At 35.3% G+C, this 21,819-nt stretch overlaps 1 protein-coding gene across 8 annotated transcripts in view; it reads left to right on the top strand.

The window, feature by feature from the left end:
- The window catches only part of COL11A1 (collagen type XI alpha 1 chain), a 142,868-nt gene that overhangs the window by 41,388 nt on the left and 79,661 nt on the right, over window positions 1–21,819 (top strand). Inside the window, exons 6-14 of one of the 8 annotated variants that reach the window (XM_068691307.1) lie at window positions 6,620–6,736; window positions 7,340–7,435; window positions 9,823–10,068; window positions 11,684–11,746; window positions 12,832–12,873; window positions 13,276–13,338; window positions 15,938–16,012; window positions 18,761–18,844; window positions 19,099–19,155. In XM_068691307.1, the coding sequence (XP_068547408.1) occupies window positions 6,620–6,736; window positions 7,340–7,435; window positions 9,823–10,068; window positions 11,684–11,746; window positions 12,832–12,873; window positions 13,276–13,338; window positions 15,938–16,012; window positions 18,761–18,844; window positions 19,099–19,155 (843 nt within the window). Of the gene's footprint in view, window positions 1–6,619; window positions 6,737–7,007; window positions 7,161–7,339; window positions 7,436–9,822; window positions 10,069–11,683; window positions 11,747–12,831; window positions 12,874–13,275; window positions 13,339–15,937; window positions 16,013–18,760; window positions 18,845–19,098; window positions 19,156–21,819 lie in introns of all 8 variants that reach the window. The other 7 variants (XM_068691305.1, XM_068691306.1, XM_068691309.1 and 4 more) reach the window with 7 other exon arrangements.

Below are 21,819 nucleotides of genomic sequence, written 5' to 3' on the forward strand. Positions count from 1 at the left end.
GTTATGTGCCTATGCTTCTCTTATAAATACCTCATGAATAGTCTGGCTGCTGTCTTGTTTTCACAACCCTTTCTACTATAAATGGAAGTATATTTATTTCAGTTCTCATTCAATCACATATGCTTGGCTAGCTTGCAGAAATTAGATCAGGGAAAGACAAGGTCAGTCTTCATTTTCCTTGATGTTGGATATTACATTTTGTAGAGTGTCATCAGGTCTAATTTTCAGTGGCCCCAGTTATCAGGCTTTCAGATCTTCTCTTGGAAGATTCTTCTGCAACCCCATAAATCATACTGTCTGATTTTTGCTGAAGAAATTGCTCTCCAAAAGAACTCCCCTTCATTTATTTTGGATCTATCCCAAACTAACAGATTACATGAAGAAATGAAATGTTTGCCTTTAAGAAATTAACTTGGTAAAGTAAAGATACATATGGCCCCCAAATACATCCAACTTGAAGGTTTCAGGCATCCTTTCAGACCATGATAATTTAGTGTCCTTTCTTTCAGGTGTTTGATCAGAACCACTAGTTTTCTGAACAATATGAAGATATAGGAAAATATGTTTATTTTCAATCATGTTTAGAACTGCGGTTAGCTAACTTAGCAGGCATTAAAAATAGTGATCTTCCTAACATTGTCTTTCTTTGTATAGATACGTAGACTTTTTCACTAATTAATTATTATAATATAGAACCTCAAGTGTCATCTTATTTTGACAGGACCTGTCTTTGAAAGTTGAAGATTTTGTTCTTACCTCCTTTTATCTCCTTGTTTATATTACTGTTATGAACAATTTTAAGACTGTGTGAGAGAAAATGCTGTCTTTCAAATCTTTTAAGTTTCCTTCTGCCCTTGGATTGACATCTGCTACTATTTATTTCTTTATATTACTATAAAAGATTTTTGAAGCACTCATTTTGCTTATATCCCTTCTTTTATTGCATTTTATAAAAAGTTAGCCTAGAATCTTTCAAAGTAATCTTTGCATATTTAGTTAGCTAGATGATTTAACATAGTGTTTAGGCAATAAAAAATAGGCTAATTACACTTTGATTTAGCATATAGATTGCTGGTTCCTGGTAATTTCAAGAGGCAAAGTAAAAATAACTAATTTAACATCTTGGGAACAGAGGAGAAGAATTTTAGCATAATTTCTGCATGGATAGCAGAAGAATCTATTTTCAAAATAAGGCTATCTTCAGAATATTTAAGCCATTCCACCATTGAAATAGGCCTTGCACACTGATGATCTGCTTCTAAAATTCATCTGATGAAGAAAACAGTTCATCTCTTTAATTGGAATAGCATGGTGATCTGGTAGTGTAATATAATCACTCTGCTTAAGAAAGCATGAGGTCATGGTGGAAAGATTTTGTCCCATCAAGAAACAGCAGGCTTTATTCTTCCTTTCATTTGTAAGAAAACAGTCATATGCAATATTCATTACAAGAACGTCTGTTCTGTAACTATTGGTGGTCTTACAACAGAAGAAAGAAAAACAACAGAAAATTGCATTATGTTTGAAGTATGTGTTACCTGATGCCTCTTAGCTGAAATCCCTCCCCAGGTTCCAGCTATTGTCCAATTAGAGGTCCTAACCTAATTGCAAATGCCATGCAGCTAATCTTTTTGATATTCATGAGAAATCACTGGAAAAGTTTATAAAATTGTATATATTTTGCTATTACTATAAGCTCTTGGTGAATCTCATCTCTGTTTTCTCAGAATTCTCTGTAACCATCCCGTTATGTTGCAGTATAGGTAAATTGTCATAGACAAAGCTCAACTCGAGCAGGATTGAAGTAATCAATCAAAATATACCTGCACAGCTGTGGTAGGTATATTTTTCACTTGGTAATGCCTGAACCCATATGAGGATTATCAGAATGTTCCACAGTCTGAATGTCCCTTTAGATCGTATTCCAGTTTCTTGATTTTCTAGCTGCATTCCTGGCCAGTAGTATCTTCTTTTGTTATATAGCTAACAGAACTATACTGTCTTCCATGACGTTTTTCATCTCTATCATACTTGTTTTCATTCCCTACATTGATTTCTTGCTGGAGTTAGTAGTCTTGACTAAATTTAGAAACCCGCAGAGGATACTTTTCCATTTACATTCATTATTTCTAGATGCTTTCTGTTGCATTTTCAAATGTACTTTCTGTGATCAGCAGTACAACCGTATCTCTCCATAATACCCCTCTAATAAAAAAAAAAAAAAAAGAGAGAGAGAGAGAAAAGAAAAAAAGTTCATGGAGATCTTCACTCACTTGGCAGTACTCAAGTTCCAGCATGGAAACTGGCATTCCCCATCCATTCCTGTTCTTTTTGTCTGTGTGCCTGCATAGAGTCGCAACCCAAATGTACCACTGTATTTGTGATAGTATTTTTCATATATCACAAAAGTTTCATTTTCATTAATAGAAATGAGTAAAGCACAGTCCTCCAAAGTAAAATATTTTCTATGTGATTATGCATGATGCAGTAAATCTCTCCACATACTCGTGCTTTAGTATGAGCATTTTCTAGCTCTCATTCATAAATGTCTGGCTTTCCAAACTATGCCTCTGGCAGATTATAGCATAAATATCAATTTAGTCACCACTTTCTTTTTTAAAACTAACATACTTGGCACAGATATTTTTCCTTTTTTTTTTTTTTTTTTTTTTCTTTCCAGTCAACATTTCTGTTTAGTTTATGGCCTCTGAAGAACTTTTTGTAACTCACTGTTGTAATTTTATTAGCTGCTTAGTTGGCACATTTCAGCACAGCCATTCAGCTTACCTTGAGCGAAGCAATACTAGTGAGATTTGAAACTCAGTTGAGCAACACAGAGTTATATTTGAATTGCTAATTGTTCAAAACAAATGTTCAAATGACTGCTTCTGGTTTCAGAATAGTTCTACAATGCTTACTAAAAAGGAATCTATGTTTCCAGCAGTTAGTAAAACAAAGCCCAATCAGCATATTTAAATTTTATTCTTGCTAATGAAACAGTAACGCACTCCAAAATCTTCCTCTGGTTGCCCCTTAAGATATTGAATAATATTTACCACACATATTGTCTATTGTTTTGGTACCAATAAAAATCACATAGGAGAGTGTTTGATTCATGTTGTTTCGCTAAGGAAGCATTTAAAATTACATAAAGGGTTGTTACTAGTAGGCCAGAATGACTGAATATGAAGAGTTATATTCCGCTACAGACTGTTTTATCTCCTAGGTTATGCAACCTAGTTTGCACAGCCTTCTTGACAGAAGGAAAGCAGGTTTTATGCATTTTCACACTTTTTTAATTATTTCCAGACAAATACATCAGTTTCAAAGCTATTCCATAACTATTTCAAAAAGCCTATTTTTATTCACGTGTTTATTTCCTTACTTACTTTCTCTTGCCACTTATGATCCTAGAAACTTTTCACTATGTTTTGTTTTCTGGATGTCATTGGAATACTTCATTAGAAACAAGCTGTACTGAGTTGCATTTCCAGAACTGCACAAGTCAGAAAATATGTTTTTATACATTTGCACATTCGGATCTTGTATCATCACTGATACAAGATACTGGTCTTGTATCACTGCCCATGAGGCCTCTGGTTAATATCATTCACCAGTCAAAACGATTCATTGACTTCACTGCTCTTAGGATGGAGTCTTAGTTTACTGAATAGGGAGAGAATAATCACATATTATGTACCAGGTGTAAGTTTAAAATGCTGCTGCTTTTGAAAAGTATAAATAGAATCAATTTATTTCTGTAATGCCAATGACCGCTGTTTAAATCAAAGCATTGTTTAAATTATATATGAGGTGGATATAAAATGCAAACGTACTTTACAGAGAGAGGATATTCTTGTTGTGGTTCCGCTCGAGTGGGCAACCGAGCTCCACCAAAGCCGCCGCTCTCTCACTCCCCCTCCTCAAAGAGGAACAGGGAGAAAATATGATGAAAAGGGCTCAAAGGTTGAGATAAGGACAAGAAGATCACGTAGTAATTATTGTAACAGGCAAAACAGACTTGGCATAAGGAGACAGTAAAATTTATTGCTTATTACTAACAAGCTAGAGAAGTGAGAAACAAAGGAAAGAAACCAAAAGCACCTTCCCCCCCATCCACTCTCTTCCACCTCCTCCCCCCGAGCGGCGTGGGGGAATGGGGGTTATGGTCAGTCTACAGCACTTCTTCTCTGCCGCTCCTTCTCGGTCACTCTCATCCCCTGTGCTGTGGGGTCCCACCTACGGGATACAGCCCTTGATAAACTGATCCGGCGTGGGCTTCCCACAGGCAGCAGCTCTTCCAGAACTGCTCCAGATATGGGTCCGTACCACGGGGTCCATCCCTCAGGATAAAACTGCTCCAACCTGGCTCCCCCATGGGCAGCAGCTCCTGCTGGTCTCCTCTCCACGGGCTACAGGTCCAGCCAGGATTCTGCTCCAGCAGGGGTCTTTGGCAGCCTCCGTCAGTGCAGGGCCACCTGCTTCACCGTGCTCTCCTCCACAAGCTGCAGTGTGGAACCCTGCTCCACCGTGGTACTCCATGGGCTGCAGGGGGACATCCTGCTTCACCATGGTCCTCACCACAGGCCGCAGGGGACTTCTGCTCTGGCGCCTGGAGCACCTCTCCCCCTCCTTCTGCACTGACCTTGGCGCCTGCAAGGCTGTTCCTCACTCCTCTCATTCTCCCAGCTGCTGTGTGGCACAGTGTTTTTTTCCCTGTCTTAAATATGCTCTCACAGAGGCACAAAATAACATCGCTTATTGGCTCAGCTCTGGAAAACAGCCCTTCCCAAACATGGGGCAGCTTCTAGATCCTTCTCACAGAAACCACCCCTATGGCCCCCTGCTACCAAAACCTTGCCACATAAACCCACTACAATTCTACACTTAAAATAGTCATGCTTTATTATTTAAATATATTTTGAAGTTCTCATACATATGTGATATAGCTTTGGACAACTACCAAAAGTATGTCAAATTCCTTCTCTATATTTCTCAAATCTCATGACTAACCTACATGTGTGCAGGTGTAGAATAATCAAGAGGACAATCAAATAAGAATCTTTAAAACAAAACAAAAACAACAACAACAAAAAAAACTATCTTCTTAAGAAAAGCTGACTGTAAATACAAGAAATATATGTAATGAAAAAAAAAAAAACAACACAACAACAAACAATACTAATACTATGAGGAGTCACAGGAGTGAAGTAACAGAAACCTGTTTAAATGGACTTCTATATGTTTAAGGACTTCCGATGTTATTACCATAATTCCTGAGGAAATTAACTTCTCCATATTTTCTGTTCAATATGTATTCAAGTATAAGTGCAAGAATTGTATCAAAAGCCTTTGCCAGAGAAATCAGTTAAGCCAGTCATTTGGTCACACGATAGAATGTATTCTGGAATATGGATATCTGTTTTAATCCTCTTTATAATTTCTTCTAAAATGTCAATCTCTCTTAAAGATGATAACATTTATGGCTTCCATAAATCATCACAGTCTTTTTAGAAATGTAATCCTCTTGGAAATCTAATGGAAGAAATAGATATTGTCTTCATTGTACAGGCAATGATGCTGATTTATAGTAGGAGAGAAGAGATTAAAAGCTAGAAGTGGCTTTCATGGTGCACATTATTAGAATACTTCTAGGATTCTAAACAAGGGAAAGCATTAAGTTGGTGAGATTCTGGCCACAATTCCACCTTCCTTTGGCTTACATAAAGAGAATTGGTAGCAGCCATGAGACTGCTTTTATTTACAAGACCATTCAGTCCCTATATCTTCAAGCATGATGGACATGGTAAGAAAGTTTAAATATGCCCTTTGAGTAGCACTTGGTACACCTTACCTAGACCAGTATCTTCATGACAGAGCCAAGATTATAGCTCAGGAGTTCCTGGCTCTAGCTTGCGTTCATAACATTACACAAGCCAATTTTTAGCATATTTTCTCTTGTAAAAGTTTTGTGGGCAAATCTTCATCTGATACTAGTTATTTTAGATATATGAGCTATGGAGTGATTTATGGCAGCTGAGGATGTGACCTTTAAATGAAATTGTATCATTAAAATATTGGCTCAGGCAGTGTTTATAATGGAGCTGTCCTGGTTTGGGGAACTCTCCGGCAGACACAAGGATAGCCATGGTTATTTCTGAGTTGTGGCCTCTTCCCTGAATCTGAAATTCTTTGCCCTATTAATGTCAGATATTGGCATCTCTTCAGCTCTTCTGGTCACCTGAAAAAAACACAGGTAAAAGAATATTGGTAAAGACACATTTGCACCTAAAAGATTAAATAAATATATTATTTCTCAAGGGTCAGTTGGAGCTCCTAATAATCCAAATTATAGCTGATTCTTCTATGCAGTCCAATAAAAGAGGATTTTTATATTTTTTTTCCTGGCACTACTACTTACTTTTTTATTATTTTTCTATTGTGCTTTGAAAGAAATATGGAATTGTATTTTTCCCCCCAACTATATTGAATTGTTCATGCTACTTTAATTACCTTAAGCTTTACTTCTAGGTAAAGGTTAAGATGCTTTCCAGTATTGCTAATCTAGTTTGCTACCACTAACATGGGAATGCCTGATATTTTTCCATTTGCTATGTAGTACACGCCAGAAGATTTTATCGAATATGACTATGAGTATGGGGATGCAGATTATAAAGAAACTGACTCTGTAACAGAGGGACCCCCACTTTTTGAAGAGACAGTAGCACAAACAGAGGTAACAAAATCTGATCTGTTTGTTGTGTGGTGTCCAGCTGTCCCCTACCATGTGGTTTGTCAATTTGTGTCTTCTGTATATAAGCTTAATGTTTTCCTTTCACTCATTTCTTTACTCTGTAGCAGTAACACTTGCTTTCACCTAGCGATGGAAGGCATCACAGCCGACAGCATTCATCTCATGTTTACTTACCCTTCTTTCATTCGTACTTTCTCCATTTTCCTTTCATTTTATTTATGTTTTGCCATTCCATCTTTCATAACGTTTGCAGAAAAAGAAAGCCACGGTCAAAAAGAAGAAGAGGACAGTGGCCGCTAGCTCAAAGGACAAACCCCAAAAGGCCACAACAAAAAAATCTGAAAACTATGCAACCAAGAAGAAGAAAAGTTATCAAGCAGCAACAAAAGACAAACTAGGGGTAAAGGTAGCAAAGAAATAATCAAGATCTTTCCCAGACCAAGACTGGAAGATCTCTGATAATGAGAAAAAATACACTTAGCCAGATAAAATGTCTGGCTAATAACATAACCTCAATAAAAGTGATACTTCTTGATTTTTTTTCCTACATTTTTTTTTAATAATGTACTTTTTCTTTAATACTAGGCAAACATTGTTGATGAATTTCAAGAGTATAGCATAACCGAAAATGACTACGGGTCTCAGACAGAAGCTCCCTACAAAACTACTGAAGCAAATGAGGTAATAAAGATGTTTGAGAAAATTATAGGCAAATATATTTGCCTATCAGGTGTAAATGATTAATACAGCACAAACACATTGTTAAAGGATAAATATTAGTCTGTGAAGATATATGCACCTGTAATAGCAATTATGCTTTCTCGGCCGATATGGAACCTAGTATTTTCCTGGGAAAAATTCCCCTTGATTCTGTAGAATCTGCTTATGCTTTAGACTGTCAAGTTCATGATTCTGGGAATGATTCAGTGATGCATGCTGTGGGAATGCAGGGTTTGTTGCATTCAGTGTGAATGTGAATGGGGCTATGTCTAGTTTAAACTAGGTTAAATACTAAACATAGTCCTCCTGCTCTAAGATGAAGTGAGGTCTCTAATTTTTCATGCTGCTCTTAAGACACAGCATAAAACAAGCCTAACTAAAGCAAAAAATGACCGCAACCATAGCAATATACTGAAAATAAGTTGGAAGACAATATTTTCTTTTAACAGTTCTCCATATAATACAACCAAATTGTTTGAATAATTGTTGAATTGAAAACAATTGAATAATTGTTTTAATAATACCTCACTGAGGTATTATTCAAAATAAATGTTGCCTTTTGAACTGTCAAAAAGATAAAATGGTTATTTTATTTTAGAAACCATATTTTTAGAAAGCCACAATAACAAATGTCAACATCATTTTGTTAATATTAGTACAACTAAAGCCAGTGTTGATTAATATGTCTGCATATTAATAAATGCTAGTTTTAGAAAAATGATGGCTGATTATAGGATTTTTTTTCATTTTCCTTTTGCATATTTTTGCAAAATGAAGATACATTGCTTATAAGATGTACAAAACTGACCCCCTGAACATACAGTCCTGAAATTCAAAAGCATTTTAGCTTTATGTTTTGAATTTGGAAGTAATAATTGTTCAATACATCATTTGATTTAAAGACCATAATGAAAGAGAGTAAAAGGATCCTGATTTGTTTTTTTGCTTTCCTCCTATGCATCTTGGAAGGTGAAGGTAAATTAAATGATATTTTACTTGTTCTAGTGTAAACAGTTCTTGTGTTAAATCTCATGGTTACCTCTCACAAGTTGGTGATGTGTAGAGGCATTTTTAAATCATTCTGTTTCTTGGGCAGGATAATTATACAATAGTACAATTGTAATGAGAGAGATTCAAATTACTAAATTCTATCCTTTTCCTTAGAGGCAAAATCTGGTTGAGAATTGTTTGAAAATTGGCTCAGATCTGCATTTACTCTAGCTGTGAGACAGAAGTCCTAGTCCTGGAACTAATGGAATTAGGCAACTGCTAAATCAGAATCTTTCCTTTATTTTAACTGAAATATATGTCAACATCATAATTTGATCAATATATTTTTAACGATGCTGGATGTTGATTAGCTTTTTAATATATATATTTTAAGATGACATTAATTAATCTCTAGAATAACTATCTCATATAAGCAATATCTTAGCTTTGATTCATTTCAAAACAATCCTTTCAAGAGATATTTGTAACAGAATAAAACAATTCTCTCTTTTTTTTTTTCCTTTTTTTTTTTTTTTCTTCCCCCTCCCCCCCAATGGTTTTGTACATCTCAGATATAGCATTCTTTCAAAGAGCTTTGATGCTTGTAAGTTTATTGCTTGGTTTAACATTTTGCATAATTGAAGGTGAAAGCTGCAAGCAATACTGGGCTTTCAAAAATGTTGAGATAATCTGAGTTTTGCAGATGGAATTTGACTAAGCTAAAAATACGTATAAATTGCCGTGACAGACATGAGTCAAGACTTTTTGAGTGACAAATAAACTGTAAAATCATGTGGAAAAGGAGTTGAAACATTTAGCTTGGCATCAGGATTTGTAGACACAAGACAGTGAAGGTGGCTCAGCTTAACAAAAGTGATGCTTGCACTTCCTGCACATTGTTATTGTAAACAGGTCTGAATTGATTCACTGCTTATTGTGGCGTATATGTTAGCTCTGAATTCATTCACTGCTGTGTATATGTTCATTCGTGAATACCTGTAAGTGTGAGATCAAGCAGGGAAACAGCTATATTTGACACTAAAGTAACATTAAGGAAGCAGTACACATAGTGTACTGGGTACATTGAATTAAAAGCCTTTGGAGATTTAAAAAAAAAAAAAAAAAGAAGTGTATGAAAGCATTACTTCTTTGTACTACACGTACAAAGATCTTTTAATTACTCTGAAAGGATGGACTTCATTCTTTGAGACTCTAATTAAAAGACAATATGCTGTAGTTCTACTGTTCTTTCTTCTTTTTGAAGTCATCATGGTGGATCAGCATATGCTTATATTGCTTTACTAACATTAACCCACGTATTCCTCCTATTCCCAAATCTTTGCTACTGATATGAATAGCAAAATCCTGTTGAAGAAGTATTTGCTGAAGAATACGTAACTGGAGAGGATTATGATAAAAAAGCTGGGGAAACTGAATATGGAAGCAGAGGAGTAGACCTCAGTGAATCTGATCTTCTGGTAGATGGAGATTTAGGCGAATATGATTTTTATGAATATAAAGAATATGAAGAGAAACCAACTGATTCCACTAATGAGGAGTTTGGTCCAGGTGTTCCTGCAGAGACTGATATCACAGAAACAAGCGTAAGTTGATTGAAAGCATGATGCAGATTAATTTAATTTAGCAATTCTTGTATAGTTATATAGTTTCAGAACTGTAAAGAACCTGATGCAGAGCTCTTTGCACATATGAGGTGTACTCACACTAATTTTGACAGACTTTGAATCAAGTCCATTATATTCTTTTAGTAATCCTGTACGTTTTGTTTTTATTAAATTCATTTTTTTTTTGTAACTTCTGGTGAAGGGAGTAAGGGAAGATTGAAGATAGGAGGGAAAGACAAGAGAAGAGATGTAATTCCAAGAGTAAATAATAAAATGAACACAAGTTTTTAAATCTTTCTAAACTAGAGCTAAAGCTGGAAAGAGTGTAATTTCTAAAACAGGAGCAAAAACTCTAAAAAAAATGTCAATGTTGTTGTATGATTACCTTAAGAAGCTGAAATGTGTTTAAGTGTCTAGAATGTTTTTGCCTCTGCAACCTTCCAAGGATAAAACTAATGATTAGGAAGGTGAAGGTGTGAACTCATTCATGAAAATAAGCTTCGTCAATGGTGACAGTTTTATGACCTTGCAGGAGTGATTTAACAGCTCAGTATATTTAAAGGAAGATAGAATGACATGGTGGATCCTGTGAATCATGCTGTTTTTTCTGTGTTTTATAGCTCTCTCTTTCCCTCTGACTTAATCACAGACTTCACAGAAAGGCTTTAATTTTCCCTTAGTTGTGCCAAGATCTTCATTTACCAGTTTATCGGACTGTAGAAGCTGCAAAGAAAACTAGTGTGACTAAGACTGGAAGCAGAATTAATTCCCATTTGGATTTTTAATTGAGAAGGCCCTGAGTATAGTAGGAAAGGAGTTATCTTTTCAGTATTTGCTCAGTCTTATCTTTATTTTCTCCTCACAAACTTGAAATTTCAGTTTACAAAGGATCCAACAAATAAAGCAAATGCTGTGAGATTGCTTTTCTCTGCCAACCTTGAAACCCATACTTCTGTATTTCATTTATCACTCCTTTATAAGCCCTGTTGGGGTCATTGTATTTTTTAATGATCCTTATCTGTGCAATGAGATACAAGCTTGCTTTTCTCCATCTAGCACAGTTGGGGACACTGTCAGAATGACACAGAAAAAGTCAGATTATCTGCATTAGCAAAGAGCCCATAAGGCACCATTTGTGCCTGCATTAAGCAAATGGCTATGTAGACTCTATCCCCTGGTGTAAATTTCACCTCTAAATGCCTTGCTCCAAAACTGAAGGAGCCAGGAAGCTAGAATTAGAACCGAGGCTCTAACCTGTGCCAGCTTTATTACAGTCCTCATCCGCTGAACCAAAAAATAATATCATTTTCCTTTTACATGCAAATGCATTTTAAACAAGTTCAGTTCTAACTTTGATGCAAAAGGCAAGATGAAAAGTACTCAGTACCTTGGAACTTTCAAGAAAAGGGCATTTTTTAAAAAATGTTCTTTTTTACATTTTTTGATTGGTATAGCTTGTACCTGTGATGTATTTTTCACAGCATAGATCAATTCCAGCTTTAGCTTTCAGTTACAGGCTGTTGCAATTTTTTATTGTACCAGGTCATTAGGCCTTCTATTAATTTTCTTTTTGGGGGCTGTTTTTACTGGTCAGGTGACTGGACACGGGGCTTATGGAGAAAAGGGCCAAAAGGGAGAACCAGCTGTGATTGAACCTGTAAGTACAAATTCTATACAGCACTAAAGAAAAACTCACTCACATGTGTAGACTTTTGAGAAATCATTTTCAAACTAAGTCATTAATGATACGATGACAGTACTCTTATCCATGATAGCTGAAACAATCACCTGCAGTGTGGACTGTGTAAAGGTGCAAAAAACAGTAGCCTGTACATCCTTCCATTTCTTGTTGCATGAGAGACTAACCACAGGTCCCATAAAACAAAGAGAATCTTCTTGTGGAGAAGACAATATATGAATGTGGTCTTCAGGCTAGATAGTAACTGCAGCTTGGACAGAGGTAGCTTCCAGCTTCCAGCACAGGTAACTACAGGTTTCAGTATGGGCAGGGAAGTCCCTCTGAGAAGCTAAATAAATGTTTGCATGTTTAACCCATGCTGGTGCAAGATACAGTTACTTTACATCCATAATACTGAAGAGGTATCCACCGCCACTCTCCAGCAAATGGAGTTCACTGCAGATAGCTTTCAGCTTGCTCGTCCAGTTTTCTTTCCTATGGAAAGCTAGGTACAAATGGGAATCAAATTCCTGTGTCTTATTACTGTGACCTGGAATTCAGACTAGCATCTGCACTTAAAAAAAAAAAAAAGGAACTAGGAGGTGCTGTAAGACACACAACATAAAAATAATGTTATTTGCGTAAAATTATTATAACGGTATATTAAAAATAAATTGTTATTGACAATCTAGTACTATGATGTTCCTCTACCCTAGAAATCTTTCTCACTTTTAAAGCAACAGAATTCAAATTCTAATTCCAGTAAATGATCTATGAAGATCCCAACATAATTACTCAAAAAAGAAACCAAAATAGGTTTAAAATATCATATGTATTTATTTTGTTAATGATTTTTAATTGAAAACTCATAGGACAGAAAGTAAGGTATTCCACAAAGTTATTCAACAGAATTCCTTACTGTTAAACTGTGTGGGCATGAAATTCTCAGAAAGGTTTATCATAAAACTCAGAAATATTAGGTTTAATACTTCAACTAAAAAGTTATTCTATATCTTTGTCCAAGACATGACTAATTTAGTATCTTTTTTTCCTCCCCCCTCTAGGGTATGCTTATTGAAGGACCACCAGGACCAAGAGGACCTGCTGTATGTAGATTAATTACAATTTCATTTTATTGCATTTGAATTATCCACTGTTCTTTGGTATTCATGAGTTAACACAATTAAAATTAGTCTCACCATAGTTCCCAAGGGGTATATTGGTCTTAGAATTTTAAGAAGGGAGTAAAAAAGGCTCATCTGAATTTTCAGAGAAAGCATGCTGCAAGCTGAGTGCATGTGAAAATCAAATACTATATTGCCTATAGTCCTTGTAAGAGAGTGAAAAAAAAAAAAGAAAGAAAGAAAAAAAAAAGCCCTCTTATACCTCTTATATAGGATTTTTTTTCCAAATTTATATTCAATGTAACTTTGCAGAAAAAAAAAAAAGTTCAAAAACATGCTGGATGACATTATTCAGCATAATAATTTGTCATTCATTTTCCACAGGGTCTTACGGGTCCCCCAGGTTTACAAGGCCCTGTTGGTCCACCAGGTGACCCTGGTGAAAGGGTAAGTCAACATACAGATTTTCCTGGGTATTCATGGTATGTCTTGCACTAATTGTACAAGAGTAAGTGAATTAGATCCTGATCTGAAATGCATACACATGGTTTAAGAAATTTCATTGAAGCTGACACTTATTTACTCAATTGAGTAAATCAAGTGAAAATCTAAGCAAATATTTAATTAATGGTAGAAATATCTACTGTAAATACAAGGGGGAAAAAGTTTCTATTTGTCTATATTTCTCTGCATGTGAGAAAAACAATGATGTTGCTGTACAGAATCAAAATACACATGGAACAATTGTCCAAGAAATGGACAATATTTAGATGATCTAGACAGAATTTATTGGTCATATTAAATAGTGTACTACGTGAGAACCCATATCCGGTCATGAATATAATAGAAATTTAAACTATTATGTAATGAATATAACAGAAATTAAAACTGTTACCTTGGTGTTACATGTTCTCACAAGCTTTTTCTTACTGCCACATATAACACAATTTTAAAACAGCCTAAATATACTTAGTTGACGAGAAATTTGTTTCAAAAAAAGAAACTTTCCTGACATTTATGAGTGATAGTTTACTGAAGAGTCTAGCATATTCATACTGTATTTGTGTATGGAAGAGCTGAAAAGATGCATTTACTTCACTCAGTAATATTAGTGAGATAATGTTAAAATCCCAACAGCACTTCACCTTGATAGTCAGCACACACTTCTTTCATATTTCTTTTGTGCAGATTAATTAAACAATGTATTTTGGAATTTAAACTGATAAAATGGGAACTTTAACACATTATAATGGAATAACTGTAGATAATAATTAGTTTTTTATCTAACTGCTTGCTAAATTCATTATAACAAAATTCTTGAATAAACACTTTGCTTGAATAGACTTCATTTCTTATATTAAAAAAGGCACATTACACAAAGAAATAATTGTAGAAATTAGTTACCAAACTCTTGAGAACAATACAGATGTCTGCAACCAGATTCTGCTTTCAAATTCCATCCTAATGAAATAACATGTCTGACTTCACCGCATGTGGATGCATTTGTGTGTGTGTGTTTTTTGTTTGTTTGTTTTTTTCTTAAAAAACAATTAGCATACATGAATAAAGACTTTAGCTCTTGCTATAGCTATTCTGACTCATTTTCATCTCAGGTAAAAAACATAGAAAAGTAACATTACCACTCCAGAAAAGAGCATTGGAACAAAACAGAACACCTTAATGCTTATATAATTGAGAAAGTTGTGTAAACAGGTAACAACAGAACAATTTGTTGAGAAATCCACCACTTTTTGTAGTTGTCTATGGTACTTCAGTGTTTGTACTAAATTATTTTATCAGTCTAATCCTAAAATTGAGTTTCTCAATTGACAATTGAGAAAGAATGACCATATCCTTCTGGAGAGAATCACTTATGTACAAGTCCCACTTATGCTCACTGCACAGATAAATTTCACTCATATAAAATGGTGCTATGGGAGAAAAAAAAAGTGAAAAACTAATCTTTGTTTTCACTTGGGAACACAAGGACTCATAATCATTTCTCTGGGTGCTTTGTGAGTGCATTTAGTTATTTTTTAACCTTAACTCTAAAATTCATAGATATGTAACAATTCTTTCCAATAATTACACGATTTTATTCAATATTTTATTTATAATTGGTAATAATTCTCTATTTAAGATTTATCTGTAGTGTTTGTTAGTAGGGATTTGTTTTTTGGTGTTCCAGGCTTTTTTGAAAAAAGAGCTCAAAATAACAGACTACTGATCTTAATACCTTAAGAGGTAGAAAAACACCATGTTTTTTAGGATCAGTTCTACAATTGTTTTGTTTGACATCCAAGCAGCAAAAAGAGCCAGTTAAGTTAGATTATTTGTTGGTTTGTCATTGCAACCCTGCACAGTTATTCTGGTGAATGGGTACTCTGTTTGGCAAACATGCAGCAGGAAATGAGCACTCTTGCAGATCCTTGATAGCCTCAGCTAGCATGCAAATTGCAGGGAGGAAAGGTGCAATTAGATTAATGAGTTGTCATAGCATCAGTGTTTATCCATGTAGCATTGCCTGATGGATCAATAATCATGAATATACAAAAAAAAGTATAGCTGTTTTTAAACTGGAACAGAAGACAGATTTCATAAAAATAGATTTAAAATCATAATTACAGGACTTAAGTAGCCTATGAAAAATTAAGCTTACTCAAAGTGTTTAAAGAAGATAAGCAGTATTATTTCTCTGTATCAGATAAAGTAACCACAGGAACACAACGCAAATCTCAGCTCAGCCTAACCTATTAAATCTTAGTAAAGCCTCCACAGTTAGGTACTCCTTACTCTGTTATTAATACAACTCACACAATAGTTGTAGAGAATATTTTCCTCCCCATTGCTGAATGTTTTTGCCAAATCTACTTCTTTAAGTAGATCTCTCTACTCTACTAATGATGACTATCACTCCCAAATCATTTGTAAAGAAAGTAAAGTGTGTCATTGTGAATAGTAGTATGTGTGAGGTGACTCAGAAGATTTACCTTATATATCTGTCTTTTCATTCTCAGCCATTTCACTCATCCCTTTATTCTGATAGGGTCCACCTGGTCGCCCTGGTCTCCCTGGTGCTGATGGTTTAGCAGGTCCCCCAGGTACCATGTTAATGCTGCCGGTAAGTTGCATTATGATTTCAGGGTAGTCAGTCTCCAAAAAGATTAGTGTTTTCTTTTTCACCTAATTTTGTCTTTGGAACAAGAGATAGTACAGAGTTTTTTGTATGGTTTAATCATTTAAAGATCATTTGGTGTGTTTTTTCCTCAGACAAAGCATAGATTTTAACTCCTGCATGCCTTCTAGATTGGAACCTACATGATTGTATTACACATACTAAAATTGTCCTTATTTTTTCAACAGTAACTATTATTTGCTACCATATGTCCTAAACAAGGAGTTTGCTGTTTCATAAAGGCAGGCATGTGTGCTTTCAAGTCTCCTTGACATGGAGAATTTTAAGCATTCCATGCTTAGTACTGGACTTCAGTGTCCTCTTTGAAGAATCAGTGCATCCTTTGAATAGAAATACATGCACATAGCCAGTTTTGCTCCCACTGGAATCAAAGCAAAACACCATCTGTTTTAGCAGGTGGAGGAACAAGCTCAAAGCCATTAAAAGTGCCTTGCAGTTTTGTAGTATGAAAGGTACTATGTGCACGGAATTCATCATTCCTAAGTGTAAGTCTGTGTGTGAAAGATTTGATGACTACTACCATCCCAGAGTATTGACAAACCAATTGCAAATAAATGAAGGGGCAGTATTTTTGGTAAGATCCACTCTGTGAAAAGACTCGGAGCTGTAGTTCCTGCAGTTCTGCTATAGGAGGCAGGATTCCAACAACATCAATGAGGAAAGGATGATTTTGTAAAGTTTATTTTATGTATAAGAAACAATCAATGAAAGATTATTAAAGTAAATAAATGTTTTTGACCTCCTGCTTGCAGTAAAAAGCTGTTATCGTGGCTGGCTCTGTAACAGAAATATGTATTTACCAATAATCAGTTGATGTAAAAATATCACTACTCCTCAGGGGAATTATTCCCAAATCACTCTTCCAACTGTAATTTCCATACCAGCAGAGGTTGATTTATCTTTTATCAGTTTGCTCCATTAAAGGTAGTAAGTATGAAATAATACTTTGGCTATAAGTCAGTTTAGAAAATACCACAAGCTTTATTTTTAAATGAGTCTGACCACAAGTGGTTTACAAAATCAAAACAGAAATTTCTCATGAAGGAAAAATCTGGCTTCATGTCTCCCATATTCCAGCCTAGTAGTTTAACCATTGTCCAGACTTCTTTTCCACATCTACTATCTTATTATCAAACATTTTCAGGACATCACATTGCTTCTGAGTCAGTGCTTAGGTTGATCTTTGCTAACAATTTGAAATTTTGCTTTTGTTTTTCCTACTTTTCCTGATGCATTTAGTAAATGCTCAATGGAAAATTTGGTATCCCCTTGGTTTAGTTCCAGCTGAAATGCGGTCATTTCATTTATCCTAAAAATCAGAAACTATTTAAATATTTCATAATACCCAATGAGGACAGATGTTTTGGCATATAAAATGTCACTTTTATTGTTAACAGGTTTCAAAATTAATGAGCATTTCTTGGAAGTTTTATTGCTCTGGACAGTGCTGCTGCCATCACAGTGATAGGCACATCCTCCTTCCTAATTGCTTTTTCTCCCTAAGCTATTTTTAAGCCCCGTTTAAAAGTAACTGTCCTTTTGTTACAGATGACCTGCTCACTAGTTTGAGAGCCATTCTGGTGTAAACGTGTAAACAGAGGAAATCAAATCTCGTACTGGATTGTCTCATCTCAGATATACATTCAATGTACTAACTAACATGTGGGAGAGGCCTTTTGTGAGACGCGTGCCTCTTCATCATCATGTGTGAGGCCTGAATTCATGAAAATGTTTTCATCTTTTCAATCAATGCAAGATAACTAACTTAGGCACAGTTGCTTGGAACAACATTTTGACAATATGGTTGATTCTGCATTATGTGGATGCCTACAAAGCCACATGGCCTCTTTTCAAGTGGTAGCAAGCTTGATAGTTCTCTTCCTTTCACATATTAAAAAAAGTCAGATGCTCGTTTGTGGGGACTTAAAACAATTTCCCAACAACTTACAAAAAAAAAAAAAAAAAAAAAAAGCCATCCATTCTGATATTAATATGATTGCAAAAGACTTTGGTTGTTGTGCCAACGTAGGTAAACCAGATAAACTGTTGTAGGCAGTGAAAGATTCTTGTCCATGACATCCAGTATGCCCGTGCCATATCTTTGGAAAGCAAGGGTGAAGCTCAATGTCCCTGCAACATTGCAAAGCTTCTATAAGCAGTTTCACGAGCAGTAGTAGACCAGTAACATACGAACTTTATTCTTTAATTTATTTTGAAATTGTCAGAAATTACACAAAACTGTTCATTTTACGTACTAAATGTTTTTCACATTGAAATCTGCCTTAGGTTGAATTGAATTTTTCTGTGGATAGCTACAACTGTACTGAGAATTAGCTAAATTTAATACAAATTTTAATGAGATTTTGCAGATTATTAGAGTATATTTTGGCCTCCTTCTGAACAAAAAATAAAAGAAACAAAAATCCTATGAAATCAACAGACTGTTTGCTCTTAAGGGATTAGATTTGTGCTTTAGTTTTTAAACTACTGATTACTTAATATATGTGCTGGATCCAGTGGCCATCCTTAATGCAGCAGTCTTCTAAAGTTAGTAGAATGAACTAAACACTGAGACCCAGTATCTTCAAAGAGGTTTACATGGGTGCAGTATATACAAAGTGTGGTTTTCATTCAATAAATTCTCAATTCCTTTTCTTGTTTTGATACCTGCAGTTTCGCTTTGGTGGAGACGGTGAGAAGGGCCCAACAATCTCAGCTCAGGAAGCTCAAGCACAAGCTATTCTTCAGCAGGCTAGGGTAAGCACAAGGAACCAGCAAATATAGCTGCCACAAAGACACAACTCCAAATAAATTTCCATTTTATAGCATTCAGGGCATGAAGTAAAGTGCTGTAAGCATCATTTCATGACAGTAGTTATCCTTATTGACAAATGAGAGAATGATGGGGGCTATTTGTTAATGCATTATGAAATAGTATTAATATAGAACCTGTATGCTGGGCTGGCAGCTTTTTCTTGATACCTGGTGCTTTGTTCTGTTTGTTTTCTCAGATTGCTATGAGAGGTCCACCTGGTCCCATGGGACTCACTGGAAGACCAGGTCCTGTGGTATGTAAACAAAACAGGCACAGATTAAAGAACACGGTAACACAAGTACATTGATCTCATGCTGGCCTTGCCTACACCTCTGTATGTGTACTTATCTGAAAAGAAACTGATATAATTAAGGTCATAGTTTGTATTGTTATTTAAGGTCTGCAATGCACCCTGAATACTAAATGAGTTTTTAATGTAGATTTGGCAGTGTTTGGACACTGATTGTCTTACAAAACTAGAAAATAGCCTTACCTAAATAACTACATATGCTTCTATAGTCAGTAATCTTTCTAACAATATTTACAAAGTTTCTGGTGGTAATTATGAAACTGTACAGAAGGAGATATTAAAGCATTGCTATTTAAGCTGAATCTGGAAAGTTCTTGAGAAGCATTTATACAAGCAATCAAAAGTCATGCAGATTTCTAAACAAAAAATGCTTTTTTTTTTTTTTTTTTTTTTTTTTTTTACTGAAGAACTGAATTTGGCCTGCATTATGGCTAATATCAAATGATCTGGAAAATGGCCCTATGGATGTTCTAAAATATTTATGTACATGGAACAGAAACAGTTTTTCCAAGGACATGTAAAACAACTTTTTGATCACTAAGAGTGCGATTGTAATCCCTATAAACACTTTAAAAAGACAATGTCCACCACAAAAGTACACAAATAGGTAGGAAGCTTCACAAGCCAAAATCATCAGCTTGATCTTGCAATGCCAATTTCCTCTTTTAGTGAATGGATGCTTTTCAGACTCAGCAGTCCAATAAATGGTGTAATATAGTGTTTAACATCTTTCAAAAAGCTATTACAGAGCATCTGTACCATGATATAAAATAAATGCTGCAGCCAAAATCATAAGCATTGTAGAAAGCAAGTCTTTTCTGAATTTCTCCCAGGTGACTGTATTTATCGTTTGATGTAGAGTGAAATTCTCTTCTAAAGTTAGTATGGCATCTATATTTGAAAGATCCACTTAATTTGGGAAGTATTATTTTGTATACTTTGGTGGGACAGCTAGGTAGCAAAATATTTGGCTTCTTCAATTTTACCTATTCCTACTGTAATTTTTATCTCTATATTGTTATTATGGTAATGGACACAAAGAGCAATGTTACAATGTTAACTACTACAATGTACTACGGAGAAATAAAAGCAAATGATCACTGAGTAACCAAGAGAAAAAGGATAAAGCAAACTACTCTATTGTGTGAAGAAAAATTGACTGCAGTGCTATGTGAGTCATAACTATAGCAGCATACGCACAAAACAGCAACAGAAGTTTTTCTGATTTTCTCCAAAATGCAGTAACAATCTCCTCCAAAGCAGTTTCCTTCCATTCATACCTGTTGTGGAGGTTTGGTCCTCTGAAGTCATGGAACTGTAGTATAAGAAATATAGTTCTTTTCTCTTCTTTTGTCCTTTTTCCCTCCTTTAATGCTTCAGTGGAACACCTCATTGTCGAACAGTAACAACCAAGACCTTACCTTCTAGCCTTCTCTTCTTCCCCTCTCACACCCACCCTCCTTAATGTACAGTGCCTGAATTTAACTGTAAGTTTGGAAATAAAGAAAGGGAAAATGATGAACATGAGTACAGTAGCCTACTATTACTGACAGAAAATACTGGTCAGGTTATTCATCACATTGCAAATGGTTCTTCCTGCTATTCCCTCCAGTGCTGTAAGTTGTACTCCGGGTCCGCTTGACAGTGCTGTATCTCATCTTCTTATGGCATCAAAAACCTCTTTGTTTATGCTGTGTTCCAAGTTGTCCAGTCTCATGAACCCAGCTCTGTTAATCTAGGTGAAATTTATTGATTTCAGGTAAATTTTAGCTAAATATCCCACCAGAATCTCACTCGGGCCCCAGAAACTGAATGGGGCTTCCGTTGTGTTTTTAAGCAGACCTACACGAGAGCAATTCCTTTCTAGAGTAATTTTTCCAAAGTGAATTGTTGCTATCAAGTAGAGAATTTGGCCACAGACTTCTAATCGATCATGATTAGGTATGTGATACAAAAAGTCAGACACATGGGGCTTATTTAACAAACTAATACATTACTTGCAGCAGTGTATTTAAAGTGAGACTTGCAGGATAACATTCAGTTTATACAAACAAAATAAATATAAAACTTCTGTAAGCAAGGAATTCATTTGTAGAGACAGGTATATTATTGACTGTGAGTTGTATACCCTTAGTTGTACATTGTACCAGGCGTATTTTCAAAGTCTTCATGTATCTCTGTATGCAAAATTCAACTGAATAACATTAATAGATATTTTTCTACTAAGCCACCAGGAGGCTGTAAAAATCCAACTCTTTGGTCTGGCAACATTTTTGGCCAAGAGTTTTAGAAGCAGCTACAGGTTCTTGGTACATTTGTGGTGCCCAGCTTATTTCAACAATTAAAAAGTTGGAGTTTTTAATCTTAATAGGACCTTTATTTTAATTTAATTTTTAGCCAATAAGATACAAACATGCATATCAATTATTACATGGTTTAAACACAGTATTCTTGTAGCCCAAATCTAGCTTCAACTGAGTCTGAGCTTACACCAGGGAAACCTTAACAGACAGTCACCACTTAGGAAAGCCACTCTTCTCTCCACTGCCAGTACCAGTTTAAGATCTGATTTTCAATTTGATTAGAACTCAATTTAGTACCTGCAAG

This window comes from Anas acuta, chromosome 8 (genome assembly GCF_963932015.1).
Source record: "Anas acuta chromosome 8, bAnaAcu1.1, whole genome shotgun sequence".
Taxonomy (NCBI): Eukaryota; Metazoa; Chordata; class Aves; order Anseriformes; family Anatidae; genus Anas; species Anas acuta.